This window comes from Dipodomys merriami, unplaced genomic scaffold (genome assembly GCF_024711535.1).
Source record: "Dipodomys merriami isolate MVZ:Mamm:240054 unplaced genomic scaffold, mDipMer1.0.p SCAF_60, whole genome shotgun sequence".
Taxonomy (NCBI): Eukaryota; Metazoa; Chordata; class Mammalia; order Rodentia; family Heteromyidae; genus Dipodomys; species Dipodomys merriami.
The window spans coordinates 5,270,274-5,287,776 of record NW_027206180.1 but is presented as its reverse complement, the minus strand read 5'-3'; the positions used below and the strand labels follow the sequence as shown (position 1 = coordinate 5,287,776).

At 45.3% G+C, this 17,503-nt stretch overlaps 1 protein-coding gene across 9 annotated transcripts in view; it reads left to right on the top strand.

Moving 5' to 3' along the window:
* Positions 1-17,503, top strand: part of Rbfox1 (RNA binding fox-1 homolog 1) — a 1,026,253-nt gene that overhangs the window by 564,658 nt on the left and 444,092 nt on the right. For 2 of the 9 annotated variants that reach the window (XM_070003526.1, XM_070003519.1), the window contains exon 1: positions 7-42. The exons of the other annotated variants lie outside the window; for them this stretch is intronic. In XM_070003526.1, coding sequence (XP_069859627.1) covers positions 25-42 — 18 coding nt within the window. In that variant the 5' untranslated portion in view covers positions 7-24. Of the gene's footprint in view, positions 1-6; positions 43-17,503 lie in introns of those variants that run through there. 9 annotated transcript variants of the gene reach the window in all.

Genomic DNA, 17,503 nt, shown 5'->3' with positions numbered 1-17,503 from the left:
GGAGCCTTTGGTTTGTCTTACACGATGATGATGTATCTGTGGGTAGGTAGTCTCTCTCTCTCTCTCTCTCTCTCTCTCTCTCTCTCTCTCTCTCTCCTCTCTCTCCTCTCTCCTCTCTCTCTCTCCCCTGATTAATGAATTGACTTGGGGGATAAGGATTGTGCGTGAGGCGATGGTGTGGGGGTGCGGTCGTGGGCTTCCCGGCTGGGGCCCATGTGTGTTCATCTCCACCGGGAGCTGAAGCAACACCTGCTTCTTCATTACCATTCTGCTGCAATTTTATTTTATTTTATTTTTGTGCCTGCAAAACAGAGAGAGAGAGAGAGAGAGAGAGAAAGGAAAAAAAGGGGGGGAGCAAAAATACGTGTGTGTGTATGTGCCGGCGGGTGGTGGTGTGGGGGGGGGGTTGGTAATGCGTGGCTTTTCTTTTTTCTTGATGATGGGAATGGAGAGAAGAAAAGAGCAATCAGGTCCAGGGAAGCTGGTTTTAGTCATGAACGAAATTTCCCCCACCACTGTGACTCGTGTGGGATTTCATGTAATTACCAAGAGAAACTATCCTGGGAAGTGCTATAGCTTTGTTTGTTTGGTTTTGTATATTCTCTCTTTCTCTCCCTCAATCTCTGTCTCTGTCTCATGAATGACTACTTATTTCTCAATTTGAGGGTTGGGTGTTGTGGCTGTGAGCACTGTGTTTTATTAGCCTTAAGCAGGTGTGTGTGTGTGTGTGTGTGTGTGTGTGTGTGTATGTGTGTGTGTGTGTGTGTGTGTGTGTGTGTGTGTGTAAAAGAGAGAGCTTGGAGTTACCAAGGCTGCTCATACCAGAAGTAAATTTGCTGTGGCTGCTTCCTGATGGATGTTAAGTAGTTATGATAGTTATGTAGTTGTGATCTTTTTTTAAAAAAAAATTGGTGTAAGAGATGTCTTTAAATTAAATACACTGAATCAATGTGAGTTATGACCGACAATCCCCTCCCCTCCTGTGTGTGTCTGTGTGTGTGTGTGTGTGTGTGTGTGTACACACACACACTCTGGTCTGGTTGTGCCAGTGAATGGCACATGTGGATTTGTTATTTAGTCACATATCACCCAGGTGTGTGATCTCATGTTAGAGAAAGGTGCTTTCAGATTTCCCAAGTAAGGGAAGATGTTTAGCCTGGAAAACTCTGCGCCTTTTTTCTTGTTCAGCAGACTTAGGTAAAACCTCCTCCTTCCCCCTCCCCCAGCCCTGCCTCTCTCTCCTCACTCTGCTGTGTTCAGCTCAGAGCATGGCCTTCTCAGTGCTGGAAGAGAAGAGGCCTCTTGATTGAATGCTTTGTCAGGGATGGGGCTCTGTCCACCTCCGTGGGGGCCCCGTGGCCTCTGGGTGTACACACCCATTGGGCCTTGAGTCTGTGTGGATGTTTTTTCCTTTGTAGGAACTTGAGCCTGTCCTGTGCCCATCTACCTTTCAAGTCATTGAATTTTAGTAGTTGAAGACAGACCAGCTCTGTGTGTGTGTGTGTGTATGTGTGTGTGTGTTTAAATTTTAATCATCAAGTTTTCTCTTCAAACTCACCTGTCTTTAAAGAGGTATTTGGAAACATCAAAAAAAAGGGTGGGGGGGAAAAAAAGAAAAACCAATACATAAACTTGGCTGAGCTGCTTTTACATGAAAACACAGGATGCTCTTCCCACCTGGTCTTGATGGCACAATTAAAAATGGTGATGATGTCCAGTCACGTGGGATTCCCATGTGTTCATCCTGAAGAAGTAACTACTGTATGTGTGTGGGAGAAGGGGCCACTTTGAGGCTTTTGGTTTTGTGTGTGGGTTCGGGTTCATCCTAAACAAGTTTCAAATCCTGTAGCCCTCGGTGAGAGAGCTCACACTCACACTTTTCTCTGACCCGCTAAGTGATGGTGTGGGTTTTATTTATGAAGTTTCTCCCTGGGAAGTATCCCATGCACGTCTGTGGCCCAAAGTCAGGGGAAGGAGCTGTTGAAGCATTCCTGAGACCCTCTTCCAACTCTGCCCAAAACCCTTACTGACCTGTTTCCTCCTCATTCATCCCCAGCTTTTGAGAGCTCTATGTTTTCTTCTTTCTGACTTAGTGGTTTTTGGTGGTGGTGGTGGTGGTGGTGGTGTTTGGTGCTGTGTTTTCATGAGTTGCCATGATCAAATCCAAAAACGGTCGCAGTGTTCTTTAATTCCGATTTCTTCTTGTTTTTTTTTTTTCCTTTCAAATTTTGCATTAAAAAATGGCCAAGACTTTAGAACAGCTGGCTGCATGCTGTTTAGGGAGAGATAAATTAGCAAGCTAGCTTAGCGCTGCGAGATCTGTGGGATTTTCCACTCCTTCCTTCCTTTCTCCTCTTTTCCTTTCCTCCTCCCTCCTCCTCCTCCTCCTCCTCCTCCTCCTCCTCCTCCTCCTCCTCCTCCTCCTCCTCCTCCTCCTCCTCCTCCTCTGCTTCTTTCTAACTGAAGTTTCTGCTCTTGCTTCCTAGTCTGTAAATAAATAAATTTTAAAATATGAGTGGAGAGCTCATCTTGCTTTAGGACAACCAGCGCCAGCAGTAGTAGAGATGTATGCAAGGGGGCTCCGCTCTTCTCCTGTGGACAGAGAACCAGCAGAGCTGTATTAACTCCACTGCTGTCATTGTTTCTTGAATCTGTGAAGCAGCCTCTTTAGATGCGCCCGTGTTAATATAAGCACGTAGAATTGCGGGGAGGAGTGTATTTTTATTAAAGTGGAAAACTTCTGGCTGGAGGAGGGATGGAAGCAGACAGGGTGAATGCTGAACTCGCACCGTCACATTAGGGCCTGAGATGGTCTTTTCTGGATTTTGGATGAGAAAGGCTATGGCGAATTCAAAAATAGTGCTAATGGAAGACAGCACAGCCCCTGTAAACCAGCCTGGTTAAGTGATCCGTGATGCACAGCATTTAAGTCATTTACCCCGGGGTGATATTTTAGATATATATAACCCCCCCCCAAATTTCTTTAAGAAGTCTTTCCTACTAAAAACCAACCAAACAAATGAAGTTAGTCGTTTTCAGCGTACTTAGTTTTCCCTGAGTGAGCACCGGTGGTGAATGGGGAAATGGCTGTTGAGTTCTCGGTGCTGGGCTGTGGTTTCTGGGCAGTTTCCGTTCTTGTTCTTTACCCTGTCTGGACAGAGCGGGACAGCAGCTGGCGTTTTCTATGGACTTCCAGATCGAGCAGGGAGATGTGTTTGCGTGGGGCCCCGTTAGTGCCGCAGGATAAACGAGAGCTTTCCTTCCTTCTCCTTCTTTCGTTTTTTTTTTCTTTTTCCTTTTTGTTTGGTTGTCAGGACATCACGTTTTTTTTTCTGTGTGCGGTCCAGGGTGGCTTGGAACTTCCCATCCTCCACTAGAGGGCTGGCCTTACAGGTGTGAGCTCCCAGACCCATCTAGAAGGCCTCGAGTTCCACTTTTTCCCTGGTCCATTTCACCAGCATCTGACCTCCGTTGGGACACAGAGAAACCATTTCTGGCAGGCTGAGCAGAGTGACAAGAGCCAGCAAGGTGACATTTCTCTTGCAACTGAGAAAGAAGAGACCCGAATTTCCTTAGGTCCTGGTTGAAATGCGACCCCACATAAATTCCGGGAAGCGCATGCGTGTTTGTAAAGTCCATCAGGTTTCCATTTCTTTTTTTTTTTTTTTTTTGCATATGTGGCGCTGAGGAATCGAACCCAGGGCCTCAGGCATGCAAGGCAAGCGCTCTACCACTGAGCCACCTTCCCAGCATCCATTTCTTTCCTCTCTTCTAGAACCCCTTGGATTTTATTTCCACTCATGTGCCCTTTTAGGTCCCAAGTATCCTTTCTTTTGCTTTTTTCTTTTTGTTTGTAGTCATCTTTCTTACTTCTGTACTCCTGTTCTGTGGTTCTGTTCTGTTCTATACTTCTATACCTCTTCTGTTTCGTTCATCAGGCAATGATTTGTTGGTGTATTTATTTATGGAATTCTTTAGACAGGGTCTTATGTACTGTATCACACTCTAGATCCTTCTGTCTCGGCCTCCTGAGTGCTGGGATGAGAGACATGCATCCATATGACCCACTACGCTTTTAATTCTTTTTCCTTCATAACTTTTTTTTTTTACATCTGCTATCCCCACCATTTCTTCAAACATCATTTAATACATGAGAACCTGGGCTTGCTGTAGAGGAGAAAAGTCAGAGTAGAAGGTTCCTGAACGATGCTGGGAAGGACTAGACAGGGGATGGCTGGGTTATTACCCCTGTGAGCCCCAGTCAGATTAAAAATAAGGACCCGATGACCCATCCTTCCTATAGAATCCTGAGACTCTAGAGAGTTCCCCCACCCAGGTCCGTCTGCCTGTCGGTGGAGCCCCCACAGACCAGGCTGTGCCGGTCCCCCCTGGCTGCGGCACTCGAAGAAGCTGAATCTCCCCGAGCCCTGCACCTGCGTTCCGACCTCATCCTGCCTGCCCGGCCAGCCTGGGCTGGGTTCTCTAAATTCTTTTTCCTCCTCCTGCATGCCTACCAGCTTGGTAAAATTTTCGCCAGGACCTGGGTTTTAAGCAGAGTGTGGATGACTGGGTGGGCGGCATCCGGGCGGGTCAGCGAGGAGGCCTACATCACGGGTGCAGACGGTACCTGCGTACCGTCGCCCGGGCCCCTGGTGCGCTTCACCAGCATAGCAATGGTAGCTTCTGCTGCTTTCCCCGCTTTGAGGTCAAACAAGCCACAGGGGTATCCCGGGGAGTAAAATTAGCCAATGGGAAGAAAACGAATAGAAAGGACACTTGTAGCTCCTAAAATATTCCTGGGAATATCCAAAATGTATACGTTTCTAACACACCTGCCCGTAGGGAGACGTCACTGATTGAAGGATTGAGATGGGCACAGACCCCTGAGTGGCTTTTGCTGCAGTGGGGGAGGGGCAGACATGCCTTCATCTCTAAAGGCCTTACCAGTTGTGTTTATCCACTTCCGGCCCATTAAAACTGGAGGCAGGACAAACAGGCAAGACCACTGAGAGGGAATATTCTCTTTCCTAGGATGAGATTGTAAATGCTTTAAAACCTACTGTTTTGGTAACCCGGCTTGACTGCTTCGCATTTCATGCATAAAGATACTCTTCCAGGAGGAGGTGTTTGCATTGGCCAACATCTAGTGAGTGGATATTCCAAAATACACTTAACCAGTTCCCCAGCAGTCAATTCTTTCTGGGTATAAAATTCCAACAGGGGCGAATATGTTCACTTATGGTATGTTTATCCCATTCCAGTATTATTTCCTAAGTCTTTCCTGAGTAGCTGCCGTGTGTCTGTCAGCACTGGGGGACTTGGATGTGATAGTTTAAGTTAGCAGTGTTGCTGGGGAAATCTTATGAAAGCCTAAAGTGTAGAGCTTTGACTGTTAATGAATCACCTGTTGACTGCAAGGTACCGGTTGTTGACTCCTTGTTCCCACTTCTGATCATTGCTTCACTTTGCTGCATGCCATTCTAGGACCCTCCTTTTCGATTTCTGTGTCTACTCTACTCTACTTTTGACCCAAGGAATGTCTTTTGTTTTGTTTCCCAGTAAGTTGACTCATTAGCTGAATAGTTTTGTGTGTGTGTGTGTGTGCGTGGTTGTTGTTGTTGAAGTTAGAAGTTGTGCTAGAAATGGTTTGTGGCAGCCAAACAAAACATTCCAATTTTGGACAAAAGAGATGTTACTTCTTTATCCCAAAGTTCAGAATATCTTTCTACGACTAGGACTGCATTATAGAAGAGAAGAAAAAGAAAACCCTCAGGAATACAAAGATGCCTCCTGTTCCTCTTAGGTTTTTCTCTTCAAGAACTTCATTTCGATGGACATTGCTGGAACAGACAGCATCAGCCTGGGTCCCTCTAGGTCCCCAGGGAATAAGATTAAATGGGACCTGAGGCAGAGAGCAGAATGGCCTCTACCCAAGGGAGACCACTCGCCTTCTGTGACTGGGACTTACCTGGACTTCCTCACCCAGAGGAGACCAAATCCCCCCCGCCCCCCGCAGAACAAAAGCCACACTGTGTGCTTTCAAAGCCCCACCCCCACCTTGCCCTTCCCCGAGTCCCGCCGGCCTTCTCTCTATCCAAAGGAGCACTGTCTTGTTTCTTCAAGGTGTGACTACACATTGACAAGGGGCTGGGCTCCCACGTGCACACCTCCTCTACAGGTAGAGGAAGGGTGAATGCCCCTCTCCCATCATTCCCCCCCTCCCTCCCCCGGCCCAGCTGACGAGGGGTGGACGGACAGACAGGACTGGTGGAAAGTAAAGCAGTGCGAGCTCACTGGAGACTCAGGTCTTCCCCTCAGCCTGAGCCACTCTTGGCCTTTGCTTGCTGCAGACTCAATCTCTCTCTCTCTCTCTCTCTCTCTCTCTCTCTCTCTCTCTCTCTCTCTCTCTCTCTCTCTCTCTCTCTCTCTGGCAGAGTGCGGAATATGTTATTTTCTGCTTGAGCAACCCAGAAGACATTGATGTAAATTGATCAGTACTTTTATGTATTTTTTTTCCCTTTGTATTTCTTTTCCCTGAAATTTTGTTTACACGCACACTCCTCTTTGTCCGTCAGGCGATCTGTATCATCATGCCCCCTGTCCATTTTCTTCGTTTCTAGATAATAAGGACACTCAACTCATTGAATGCAGGGGCTTACAGATTCTTACCAAAAAGAATTAGGGTTCAATGATACAGAGCGGCAAAGACAGCTCTAGCCGAAGGAGGCAAAAATAGAAGACTGGAGCCAGGTGCTGGTGCCTCTTGCCCGTCATCCTAGCCACTCAGGAGGCTGAGATCTGAGGATCTTGGTTCAAAGCCATCTCAGGAAGGGACTAACTACTGAAAAAGCCTGAAGCAGAGCTATGGCTTAAGTGGTAGAGTGTTAGCCTTGAGTTAAAAGGAAAAAAAAAAAAGCTCAGACACAGTGCCCAGGCCCTGCGTTCAAGCCCCAGAACTAGCACCAAAAAAAAAATTAAAATAAATAGAATGAAAGACACGCTCAGGCTTTGACTAGGAACTTCTAGGCACCGAGTTTATATTTCTTCCAAATAAGTGTTTATTTTTTTAAAATACGTTTTCTTATCTTTAAGTAGTTGTACAAAGGAGTTGCATGTATTTATTTTTAAGGCAGAAACAATGACCATGAACTTGAAAAGATTTATGTGTAATACATAATAGGCAAACAACTTTACATATTCTTTATCTTTGGAAAAAAACCTATAAAAATGGACTCACTGTGAGATCGCCCTTCTTCCTCTTCCTCTTGGAGTGATATTTCAAATACCTTTAGAAAATCTCCTAAGCCAGCCGACAGGTACTTGATCAAAGGATGCCGGTTTGAACGACATACACAAATGAGTTTCTGTACAAACCTCGTGTCCCCATTCAGAGAAAAACAAATTGAAAAATTGATATTCAATACCAACAGGATAATTTCTGAAAGCAATAGAGGATTGTTTTGACAACCCAGAAACACAAAACACTTAGGGAGAGTCAGACAGAGAGAGAGAGAGAGAGAAAGAGAGAGAGAGAGAGAGAGAGAGAGAGAGAGAGAGAGAGAGAGAGAGAGAGAGAGAGAGAGAGAGAGAGAGAGAATGAAGGGGGGAGTTCTACATTGTGTTTTCCATTTATTAGCCTAAGACATTAGAGATGGAAGAAAGACAAATCAGGAAGGGAAGGTGGGTGTCTGAAGGGAAAAGTTTTGGGAATGGTGGAGACCAATTGAACCCCCATGTCCTACTAGCAGTACTGTGGACTGGATAGAATAAACATCCAAGCCCTGCTCACATGATATTGTAGTCGCTTAAAGTCAGACTTGGGGTCTGGGATGTAGCTCGGTGACTAAGCGCTTGCCTAGCAAGTGCAACGCCCTGGTGTTCCATCCCCAGCACCCCAAAATGAAAGGACAAGAATAGATCAAGTCAGGCTGTGAATTACCCAGCTGTGGTGACGTCTTTGGTTTTTGTTTGCTGGCGTTGTGTTTGGTTATGGACTTGGTGTTCGTGCTGCTCCAATGTCTTATCAGGGTTTCGGTGATGATGACTAGCCAGAAAGTTTCTTTGTCTTGTCTCGGCCAGAGGGAAATAGGGTTACGTTTTGTTCCGCTTGGTGGAGTCCTTTGCTCTCGTAGGTTTGGTTGTTGCGTTGCCCTTTCTCTATGAGAAAGAAGAAAAGTAGAAAGTACATTGGAACTGGCAGGCGCTATGGGGAAGCTGGGAGAGGGATTGGAATGGGCTGGGGGGGGGGGATGAGAAACACATGGGATAAAAAATCCTTGAATAATATAGATCAGAAACACAACACAGCTTAATAATCGCCAAGTGTCCTCAGGAACGCAAAGTGTCTTCAAGGGCATTTGACTTAAATGAGCTTGGTGATGGAGTAGGCATGTAAGGAGAGTGTGGTTAATGTGCTAAATTAAAAGGGTAATCAGAGAGGCAAGTGTACAAATGAGAACGGGAACACAATTAGTTAATGGAGGATTGAGGAGAAGATGGGAGGGATTCCCCCCCCACACCTCCTTCTCCTTCCTTCCTTCTCCTTCCTTCCTTCTCCTCCCTCCTCCTTCTCCTTCCTCCTCCCTCCTCCTCCTCCTCCTCCTCCTCCTCCTCCTCCTCCTCCTCCTCTTCTTCTTCTTCTCTTTCTCCTTCTCCTCCTTCTCCTCCTTCTCCTTCTTCTCCTCCTCCTCCTTCTTCTTCTTTCTTCCCATATGCATGATAACCTTACATTTTCCCTGAAGTCTTTAATGCAAGGAAAGGCCCATAGCATTGAGGTTAATACTTTCTTGGTAAAAATTAAGCCAGGGGGAGCCAGTATTTCTTTACAAAAAGAGAGTTCACATGCATGCAGATGTGTACTTGCACACACACACACACACACACACACACATTTGTAAACAGATACATCCTTTCTATTTGCAAGTTTCTAGATGTGCCGGAGGTAAGATATGATAATGGTCTTGGGAGTGAGGCGTATTCATCAAAATCAGGCTCCCCGATATTCTTTGAAAGTGTATCACAGCCCTAATCTGCAGGTCTGCAGGGGGCTTGTTCAAAGAACACCTGCGGGTGGATGCCTAAAACTCCAGGTAGAAATACACCTACACCCTAGGCTTATGTATATTCCTATCTTTACATACCTATCATGAAGTTTATTATAAATGAGGCACAGTCAGAGGTTAACAAAGCAAGGAGTGATCAAACAGACCCATGACAACAACATACATTGTCAAAGCTATTTAATGCTTGCAGGTTCTGTGTGTGTGTGTGTGTGTGTGTGTGTGTGTGTGTGTGTGTGTGTGTGTGTGTGCGTGTGCACATGCGCAGGCGCACACATTAGTACTGAGGCTTGAACTCAGGGCTTGTGTGGTGTCTCTCAGCTTTTTTTGCCCAAGCCTATTGTTGTTCATTTGAGCCACACCTTTTGGTGGTTAATTAGAGGTGATGTTCTCACAAACTTTCCTGCCTGGGTTGACTGGAAACCACTGTCATCAGATCTCAGCCTCCTGAGTAGCTAGGATTATAACCGTGATCCACTGGGCCTAGTTTATCCTTGGCGTTTTTTATTTGCTCTTCCTCAACCATGGCTAACCGAGAGGCTGAAAGTTGAACGCTCAGATGAAGAAGTGACTCCTAGAGCCCTTCGTCTCTCCAGCTTGAAAATAGGCAGTGCCTCTGTCCCGGGTTTTGGTCATGGGGCCCTGGCCCTAGTACTTAGAGCAGTGGCTGCTGATACCATGTGGCTAGTCCATGCTCAGGCTGTATTGTTGGCCCAACAGTTGGCAGGCCACCCTTCCCTAGTTGTCTTCTACAATGGTCATAGTGATGGCCAGACAAAGCAGTGTAAGAGGAAGAAATAGAATCATAGAAGGGAAGCAATAGGTGTTTGGTATAAGTGAGCTCTGGCCATGAGAACCGCTAATACTGGAATGAAGCAAGTTCTTCTGGGAATGGATGGATGTAGGGTGAAGGAGGTTGGCATGGGGCATAAGAGGCCTGTCTAAGCAGCAGCCAGAAATGGTTCAAGAAGGAAGTGTGGGGGAGACACATGGGTTTGTGTGTGTGTGGGGGGGTTCCTCACTGTATGATCCCAGGTGTTCTCTTCACCCCATTCTTCTCCTTAAAATGAGGAGATTGGGGGCAGGGGTGGCTCACACCTGTCATCCTAGCTACTCAGAAGGCTGAGATCCAAGGATTGCAGTTCAAAGCCAGCCCGAGCAGAAAAGTCCCTATGAGACTCTTACCTCCAATTAACTACCAGAAAACTGGAGGTGGAGCTATGGCTCAAAGTGGTAGAGGGCTAGTCTTGAGTGAAAAAGCTCAGGGACAGCATCCAGGCCCTGAGTTCAAGCCCCACAACCGACAAAATAATAAATAATAAATACATAAATAAGGATATAACTGGAGGAGACTAGAAAACCAAATTTAAAGCCCAGCTCAGTGCTTGGCAGTGAAATGGAAGACTTTGTATTCTCCTCAAGTTTGGGCTGTAAAGGAATAAATTAGTATTGAGTACCAAACTCAGTATTCTTGCAAAATGGGTAGCAGAAAATGGTCATGAAGTTTCTCCTTTTGTTTTAGTTTATTAAATGTTTTGATAATTTTTTTTTTGGAATTTTGTTTTGCTGGATGTCTTTCAAGAGTTTTAGTAAACTCCATTAATTTTTAAATTTATTTTGACTTATACAGAACAATTGAAATATTGTATATATAATGGAAACTTCTAGTAAAAAAATTTAGTTTCTTTTTAAAAAGAACAATAATTACCTTCTTTCTGATGGTGAAATTACCACAGGGACAATATAACGTTGGGAATACAGATGGAAAAAAATAATCTTTTCTGCTAATCACTTATTACTATTATTATTTTGGAATCTTCTCCCCACCTTTTAAAGTATCGACATATTGGAACTTACTTGGATAAGTATCCTCGGCAAAACTGGAATCACTGAGTTGATATGTACACAAACTGTTTCACACATGTCTGTGGTATGACTACTTTCATTGAACTGTGAGTTTTTAAACGTTGTATCACTTGTATGTGGCCTCTGAATACATCACAATTCATACATACCCCATATTTTACTATTGGACATTGGCACTTACAAAATAGAGTCCATGGTAAGGATTTAAGGAAGTACAAAATAGAGTCCATGGTAAGGATTTAAGGAAGTGCACGAGAAACTTAAAATGTACAAAGTGATCAAGGCCTTGAAAACCAGTGAAAATGAAAAGCAACATGTTCTGTCCATTTGAGAGCAATTGTAAATAGACCCTCTTACTGATGGGGGTGGGGGGCAGGATTTGGTAACAGGAGCTGTCATAACCATTCACGTGCATTTTTTTTTTTTTGGTGAGGATCAAAATGGCTAAGCATTTGTAAAGACTCATTCACCAGCAACAAGATTGATTTATTTATATATATTTTTATATATACTGAAGAAATAACCAAGCAGTCATCTTCGCCCTTTTTCCCAAGGAACTACCCAGACATACAGAGAGGGGGAAAAATTACATCCAAGAATACCTGGTACCAAGTTGTCTACACACAGCAAATGTTTTCCCAAGCCTTCATTCAAAGCCAGCCAGAGCCAATAATGTCATATTACAGTATTTATTTATTTTAAAAAGAATAAAGGGGTTGCTTTCCACTGTGTGCTCAGGATTAACCTTGAGCTATTCACGCAGCAGGCACACAAGTCAGGCCTGTGCAGGATCCATTCTTGTGTCTGAGAATCTCTCCTCTCTGCAGGAATGTGGCACAGGTGGAAGCCGAGTCAGCACTTGTGAAAGAAAGTTCTGGTTTAGCTTGGGGGGAGATTGGAGGCTTTTCCTTTCAGCTCTGCGTTGGGGGTGAGGGAATTCAGAGGCGTGTGCTGCATATCTGGAGGACCCGGGGCGGGGGGCGGGGGGAGTTAATACTCATTTGGCCAGATATCTCTGCGTTGCATTCCAGGATCTTGGTTAAAGAATAAAAAAGTAATTACTGAATTACAGTAGTGCATGGTGAGTGAGAACTGAGACTTTGACAGGAAAGACAGGGAGAGAGGCTCAGGGGGGCGCATGGGGGAGCTCGTTCAGATGCAGCCAAAAGCATGGACCGAGAAGAGGCTGGTCACCTAGTAAAGGGTGATTGATGCTCTATGTAAAGATAGAAGAGCTCTCTGGTAGCAGGGACAGCGATGGAAGAGTAAAGGGAGGTTATTAGAAGATGCACGTTGTGAGAACAAGACGAGAAGGTGTATAGAAGACAGCATCCAAACGTGTTTTTACAAATGACTGCTTGCTTCCTCTGACCCCGAGACCAACCCGATTCCCGCTTCGCCTTAATGCTCGAGCTTAGCAAACAGCATTGTGGCTCTGGTCTGTCATCCTCCCCATGTCTGAGGATGCTTACGGGAGATGAACTGCAAAAGCTGTCTTGCTCTTACGGTCCACCAAACCTTGTGCCTTAGCCTGGAGCAGTGTCCACCAGAGAGACAGCTGCCTGATTCTTTGCCCAAGTGTTTCAGTAGCTGCAGAGTGCTTGAACTCAGACAGGGCTGCGTATCCTTGGAGAAGGGTGTGGTCAGAAAAGGTCTCATCTGTGCCTACTTACTTCTTCAAAAACAGAAACTGAGCCAGCATCGGTGGCTCCTGCCTGTAATCCCAGCTACCTAGGAGACTTAAATCTGAGGATTATTGTTTGAAGCCACCTAGGGCCGAACAGTCCGTGAGACTCTTACCTCCAATTAACCACCAAAAAAGTCGGTAGTGGAGCTGTGGTTCAAGTGGTAGAGGCCTTGCTTTAAGCAAAAACAGCTCAGGGACAGTATCCAGGCCTTGAATTCAAGTCCCAGGATGGGCACCAGAGATTCAGGGGGGTGGGGAGAAGGAGAGAGAGGGAGAGAAACTCATCTTGATCATATTTATTATACCTTAATTCATCATCAGACTTCCCTCATTGGAAATTCTAACTAGGAAAAGGAAAAACCTGATTGTCATTTCGGCTTTTTTTTTTCTGAATATCTCTGGACTACTGGATTCTACCAGCCACTGTATGAAGAAGGCCTCCTTATTAAACCCAATTGTTCAGTGGTCACCTTAGATCACATCACAGGATTTAAAGAAAGAATAATACAACATGCCCAGATATTTATGAATTCTGAGATTTAATAGAGACCAAAGTAGATCTTATTATTGATGTGCTCACTGCTTCATTAAATTCCCCTTAAGGTTTGCAGCAGGGATATGGATCATTTGCAATAATAATTATGCGCCGATCAATTGATTGGGGCTGACATTGCACGTGTCACCTTGGAAGGCAAAGCCCATCTATTTTTCAATGGTGTAAACCTTTGCTCATGAGTCTGGCCCCACCGCCATGGCAGGGCTTTATTCTGATGGAGAAAGTACCAGGTTGAAAAGTTTTGGGGGAACTCACTGGGAACCTTTTGTGAAAGAATTGAAGTATCGCTTCTCATTTTGCAAAGAAATGGAAAAACATCCAATCAGCCATATTGGGGAGCTTAGAAAACAGGGCCTACTTTTGAAAGGATTCTTTTTTTTCAGACCCTAAATGCCCGCAGTCCAGCTGAGTGCCACAGGGGTGCTGTGCGTATTGAAGTTACCCAATGTGTGAGCCACGCTTCAGACTAGCTTGGCCTGTGTGTAGACACAGATATGCGTTCATGTATACACACAGAGAAAGAGAGAAACCCATTTGTCTTCTTAGTGATCTACTCATCTCTCTCTGTCTCTGTCTCTGTCTCCCTCTCCCTATCTGCCTGTTTCCTTACCTACCTACCTGTGTACCTACCCATCATGGATTTATTTCTGCATACAACTCTCTAATTATAATCCATGCTTGCACACATAGTGCAGAAATCGCTTCCTAGAAAGTATGGATGCTTTTGCAAGCTGACCACCCTCCATGAGGATTTATATCTTTCTTTCCAAGTTGTGAATTTCATTTTATTTTGTTCTGACAGTCCTGGGGCTTGAACTCAGGGCCTGGATACTGTCCCTGAGCTTCTTTGTTGTGGTTTTGCTCAAGGTTAGCACTCTACCCCTTGAGCCACAGCTCCATTCTGAACTATTTTTGTGATTAATTGGAGATAAGAGTCTCACAGACTTTCCTTCCTTGGGCTGGCTTTGAACCTCGATCCTCATTTCTCAGCCTGCTGTGTAGCTAGGATGATAGTCAGGAGCCAAGGGTGCCTGGGTTGGAGTTGTGATTCTCTCCAGAGGGAAGGTGTGTCTTTGTTCCTCACACGTAAAAGCCGTACTCTCTTGTCAGATCAACCGTGCAGCGCACCTGTGGCAAAGTAATACAGTTAATCTCAAATGTACATGATCCAGTGTACGGTTTTTCAACTTGACGGAAGCGCTCTGGTTACCCACGTAACCCAGGCTTCGGGTTGTGAATGCTGGTATTTCCTCGGGCTATGGACGTGCCTTGTGATGTCTCCCATGCGTAGCTGAGCAGAGACCTCGGGCCCCGCTCTCACTCAGCATGCAATCTCGGGGGTAAACAACCGATACTCTACACTGCTCCTGCGCTGTGTCAGCATCTTTTGGATACAGATATTCAATAAATTACATGAAATATTCAACACTTTATTATGGAATCTGCCTTGTGCGGGAAGATCTGAGGCCCGTGCTCAGTCAAATGGGAGCGCTCTGGGGGTCGGTTAGGCGGCCCTAGGGTGTTTTTGCTAGGTCACCAGTTAACTACTTAGCCTCACATTTCCAACAGCGAGGGGTCTGGTTGTGAAACCCATTGCGAGCAGGGGCATGTGTCATTTTAGGAGATGGGTGTCTAGATCTGCCTGAAAATTAAGGCCGAGGTAAATACAAATAAAAGCAGCATGCATGCATTTCAAACTGCCGGAGACTGTGTATCGACCTCCAATTCCCCGCCCCCACCCCCCCACTGTTGCACACGTTAAAACAGAACTAAGGAAGTCAATTCAAGCTCCCTTGGCTGATGTGCGTGAGGATGGAGAAGGAGCAGTATGTCTGGAGCATCTTCAACCTGAACCTTGCCCATATGTGGCTCACTGTCCCACAAATACAAATGGACCTCAGTAATCTTGAAAGGGATGAAGAGAGAACTTAATTCGTGCAGCCGGGAACGTAGCCCCTGTAGCTCCATGTTCTTTGCCTAGACACTTGCTTGCCTTTTCTAGAACTGGATATAAATGGAATCATGGCGTAGGCAGGTTACTTTTAATAGCCCTTGAGTCTACACATAATCCAAATCTTAGGGTTTTGTGTTCTGTCTTTTGAGTGTGTGTGTGTGTGTGTGTGTGTGTATGTGTGAAAAGACTCTTCAAAGTCATTTAGTAATAACCTCTTCACTTTCCTTCGTTGAAGAGTAGAACATATAATTCACTTGGCTTTGGGCGGATGTTCCAACATAAAATGTAGCATGTGCCCACCCTAGTCTTCCCTGCAGTGTTTAGAATGTGGAGTTAACTCAGAATAATGAAAGGGGGAGATAACAAATGCAAAAAAAAAAAAATATGGAGAAAGAAGAGGCAGAGAGAGAGAGAGGAGAAATATTGGAGCCAAGGAAGATAAACACTTAGTCATTCTGGTCCCGGAAATGGCATTGGAGGGGTGACCAATCTTTGGACAAATCATAAAAATTCCTTTCACCAAAGTAGCATTCAACATAATTTAATCTCCAGTGATTCACGTTGGACTTGGGGGTGGTCAGAAGTCCTGAGGAAGTAGGGGACTGATAGCAGGGGCTTGAATCTCACACATTTCTTATTCTCTCTGTAAAAATAATAGCCTTCTAGTCTCATGTAAAATTAAAATAATCTTATTTAAAATATAAACATATTCTACTTTCATTTTAAAATACTGTTGGTGACGCTGGGAACCGGACTTGGGGCCGCTCGCTCACTGTATGGATTCTCTGCCCTGGGTTCCCTTCCCGGAGCCCTTTGCTTTTTAATAACTTTGTTTTGCAGATAGGGAGGTGTTGGGATGGCCTTGGGCTATAAAATCTTCCTCCCTGAATTAGCTGGGATTATAAGCAGGCACCACTGTACCCGGCAATAAAGAGTTCTCTTGTGTTTCTTCACTTCAGCCTGATTACTTCATCCTGGCTTCTCCAAGAGTTTGAAAGTCTTCACAAGCTGGAGAAGAGTGTGATACATAACTCCTGGATAGTATAATAGGTAGAGGCAGGGGAGGAAATAGATTTATTCATTAAGTGAACATGTGCTGAGTACTTACTGCACTTAGGATATGTTTCTAGAAACTGGGTGAGTTGAGGTATATAAAACTATGACTTCATTTGGTACACGTGACTATTTGGAAATATGAATTTGCGTGTAGGAACATGGCTGACTTGGATCGGTTAAATTCATGTGTGTGTGTGTGTGTGTGTGTGTGTGTGTGTGTGTGGTGGGTTTTCATTTTTTATGGGAATGCAAGAAGAGAATGTATATGTACCCACATATACATGTATAGATGTACACAGGTGTGTATGTGCACACGTATGTGCAGAGAATAAATGCATATATACATGAGTACATCCTTACATTTAGCTCTGCGTGTGTATATATATGCATATACTTTTATACCTTAGAAAGAAGTACAAAATGCCAGTAAGTTCCAGTAAGTTGGTGCTAGATGCGCCAAAGGGTGACTGTTTAGATCGTCTACAGTATTCACGATATGCGTGCCCACATTGGGTTTTCAGTCTATTTGTTTGTTTTTAATAAGCTCATTTTAAATGTAGTTGCATCGGTGAAGTACATAGGTGAACAACGCAAATAGATTTTCTAATCCTTCACTCCAGCCAGGTTTGCATAATTATCGTAGGCAGATGTTTCCTGGTGTTTGTCTCCTCTTCCTCTTCTATCTTGTCCTGAAACAAATACAGAAAGAAAGGTGGGGGGAGGAGAGAATTCTTTGCAGACAGCCCCTTGGATCAGGTGTGCCCACTTCCTGAGAACGCTTGACTCGCCCACTGCCTCCCGGAGGCTCGGGGAATTCAGAGCCCAGACCTAAGAACCATGAGGTTGTGTGGCTCTGGGCTGGATCCGGCCCACCCTGGAAAGCAGTGTTCCTGCATCCACTGAGGGCGGAACCCGAACCCCTGGGCCTGGAGGAGGGGTGGGGTGACTCAGCGGAGCAGAGGCGCGATGCTGGGGTTGGAGGTGGGGAATCCAGGAGAAGATGGAGCTCTGCCTTTCACAGGCAGACTCAGCGCCTTGCCCTAGGCCTCCAAAGGATGCTAAGAATAAAGCCGCCCTGTGGGCACAGAAGTCCTCTTCTGTTTAATACCACCGGCATTCTGGGAGAGAAACAGTCTCAAGGTGGAGGAGAGAAAGGAAAGCCTGATTCTAAACCAGGCGCTCGGCCTGCGCCCTGCAGCCAGCCCCATTGGCTCACTACCCCGTGCATATGGACAGATGCCCTCTTTGGCCCAGCCCCGAACTACATGACTGAGTGACGGTCCCTAGCCTCTCTGCCTTCCTTTGATTTTTCAAAGAGTCTCAAC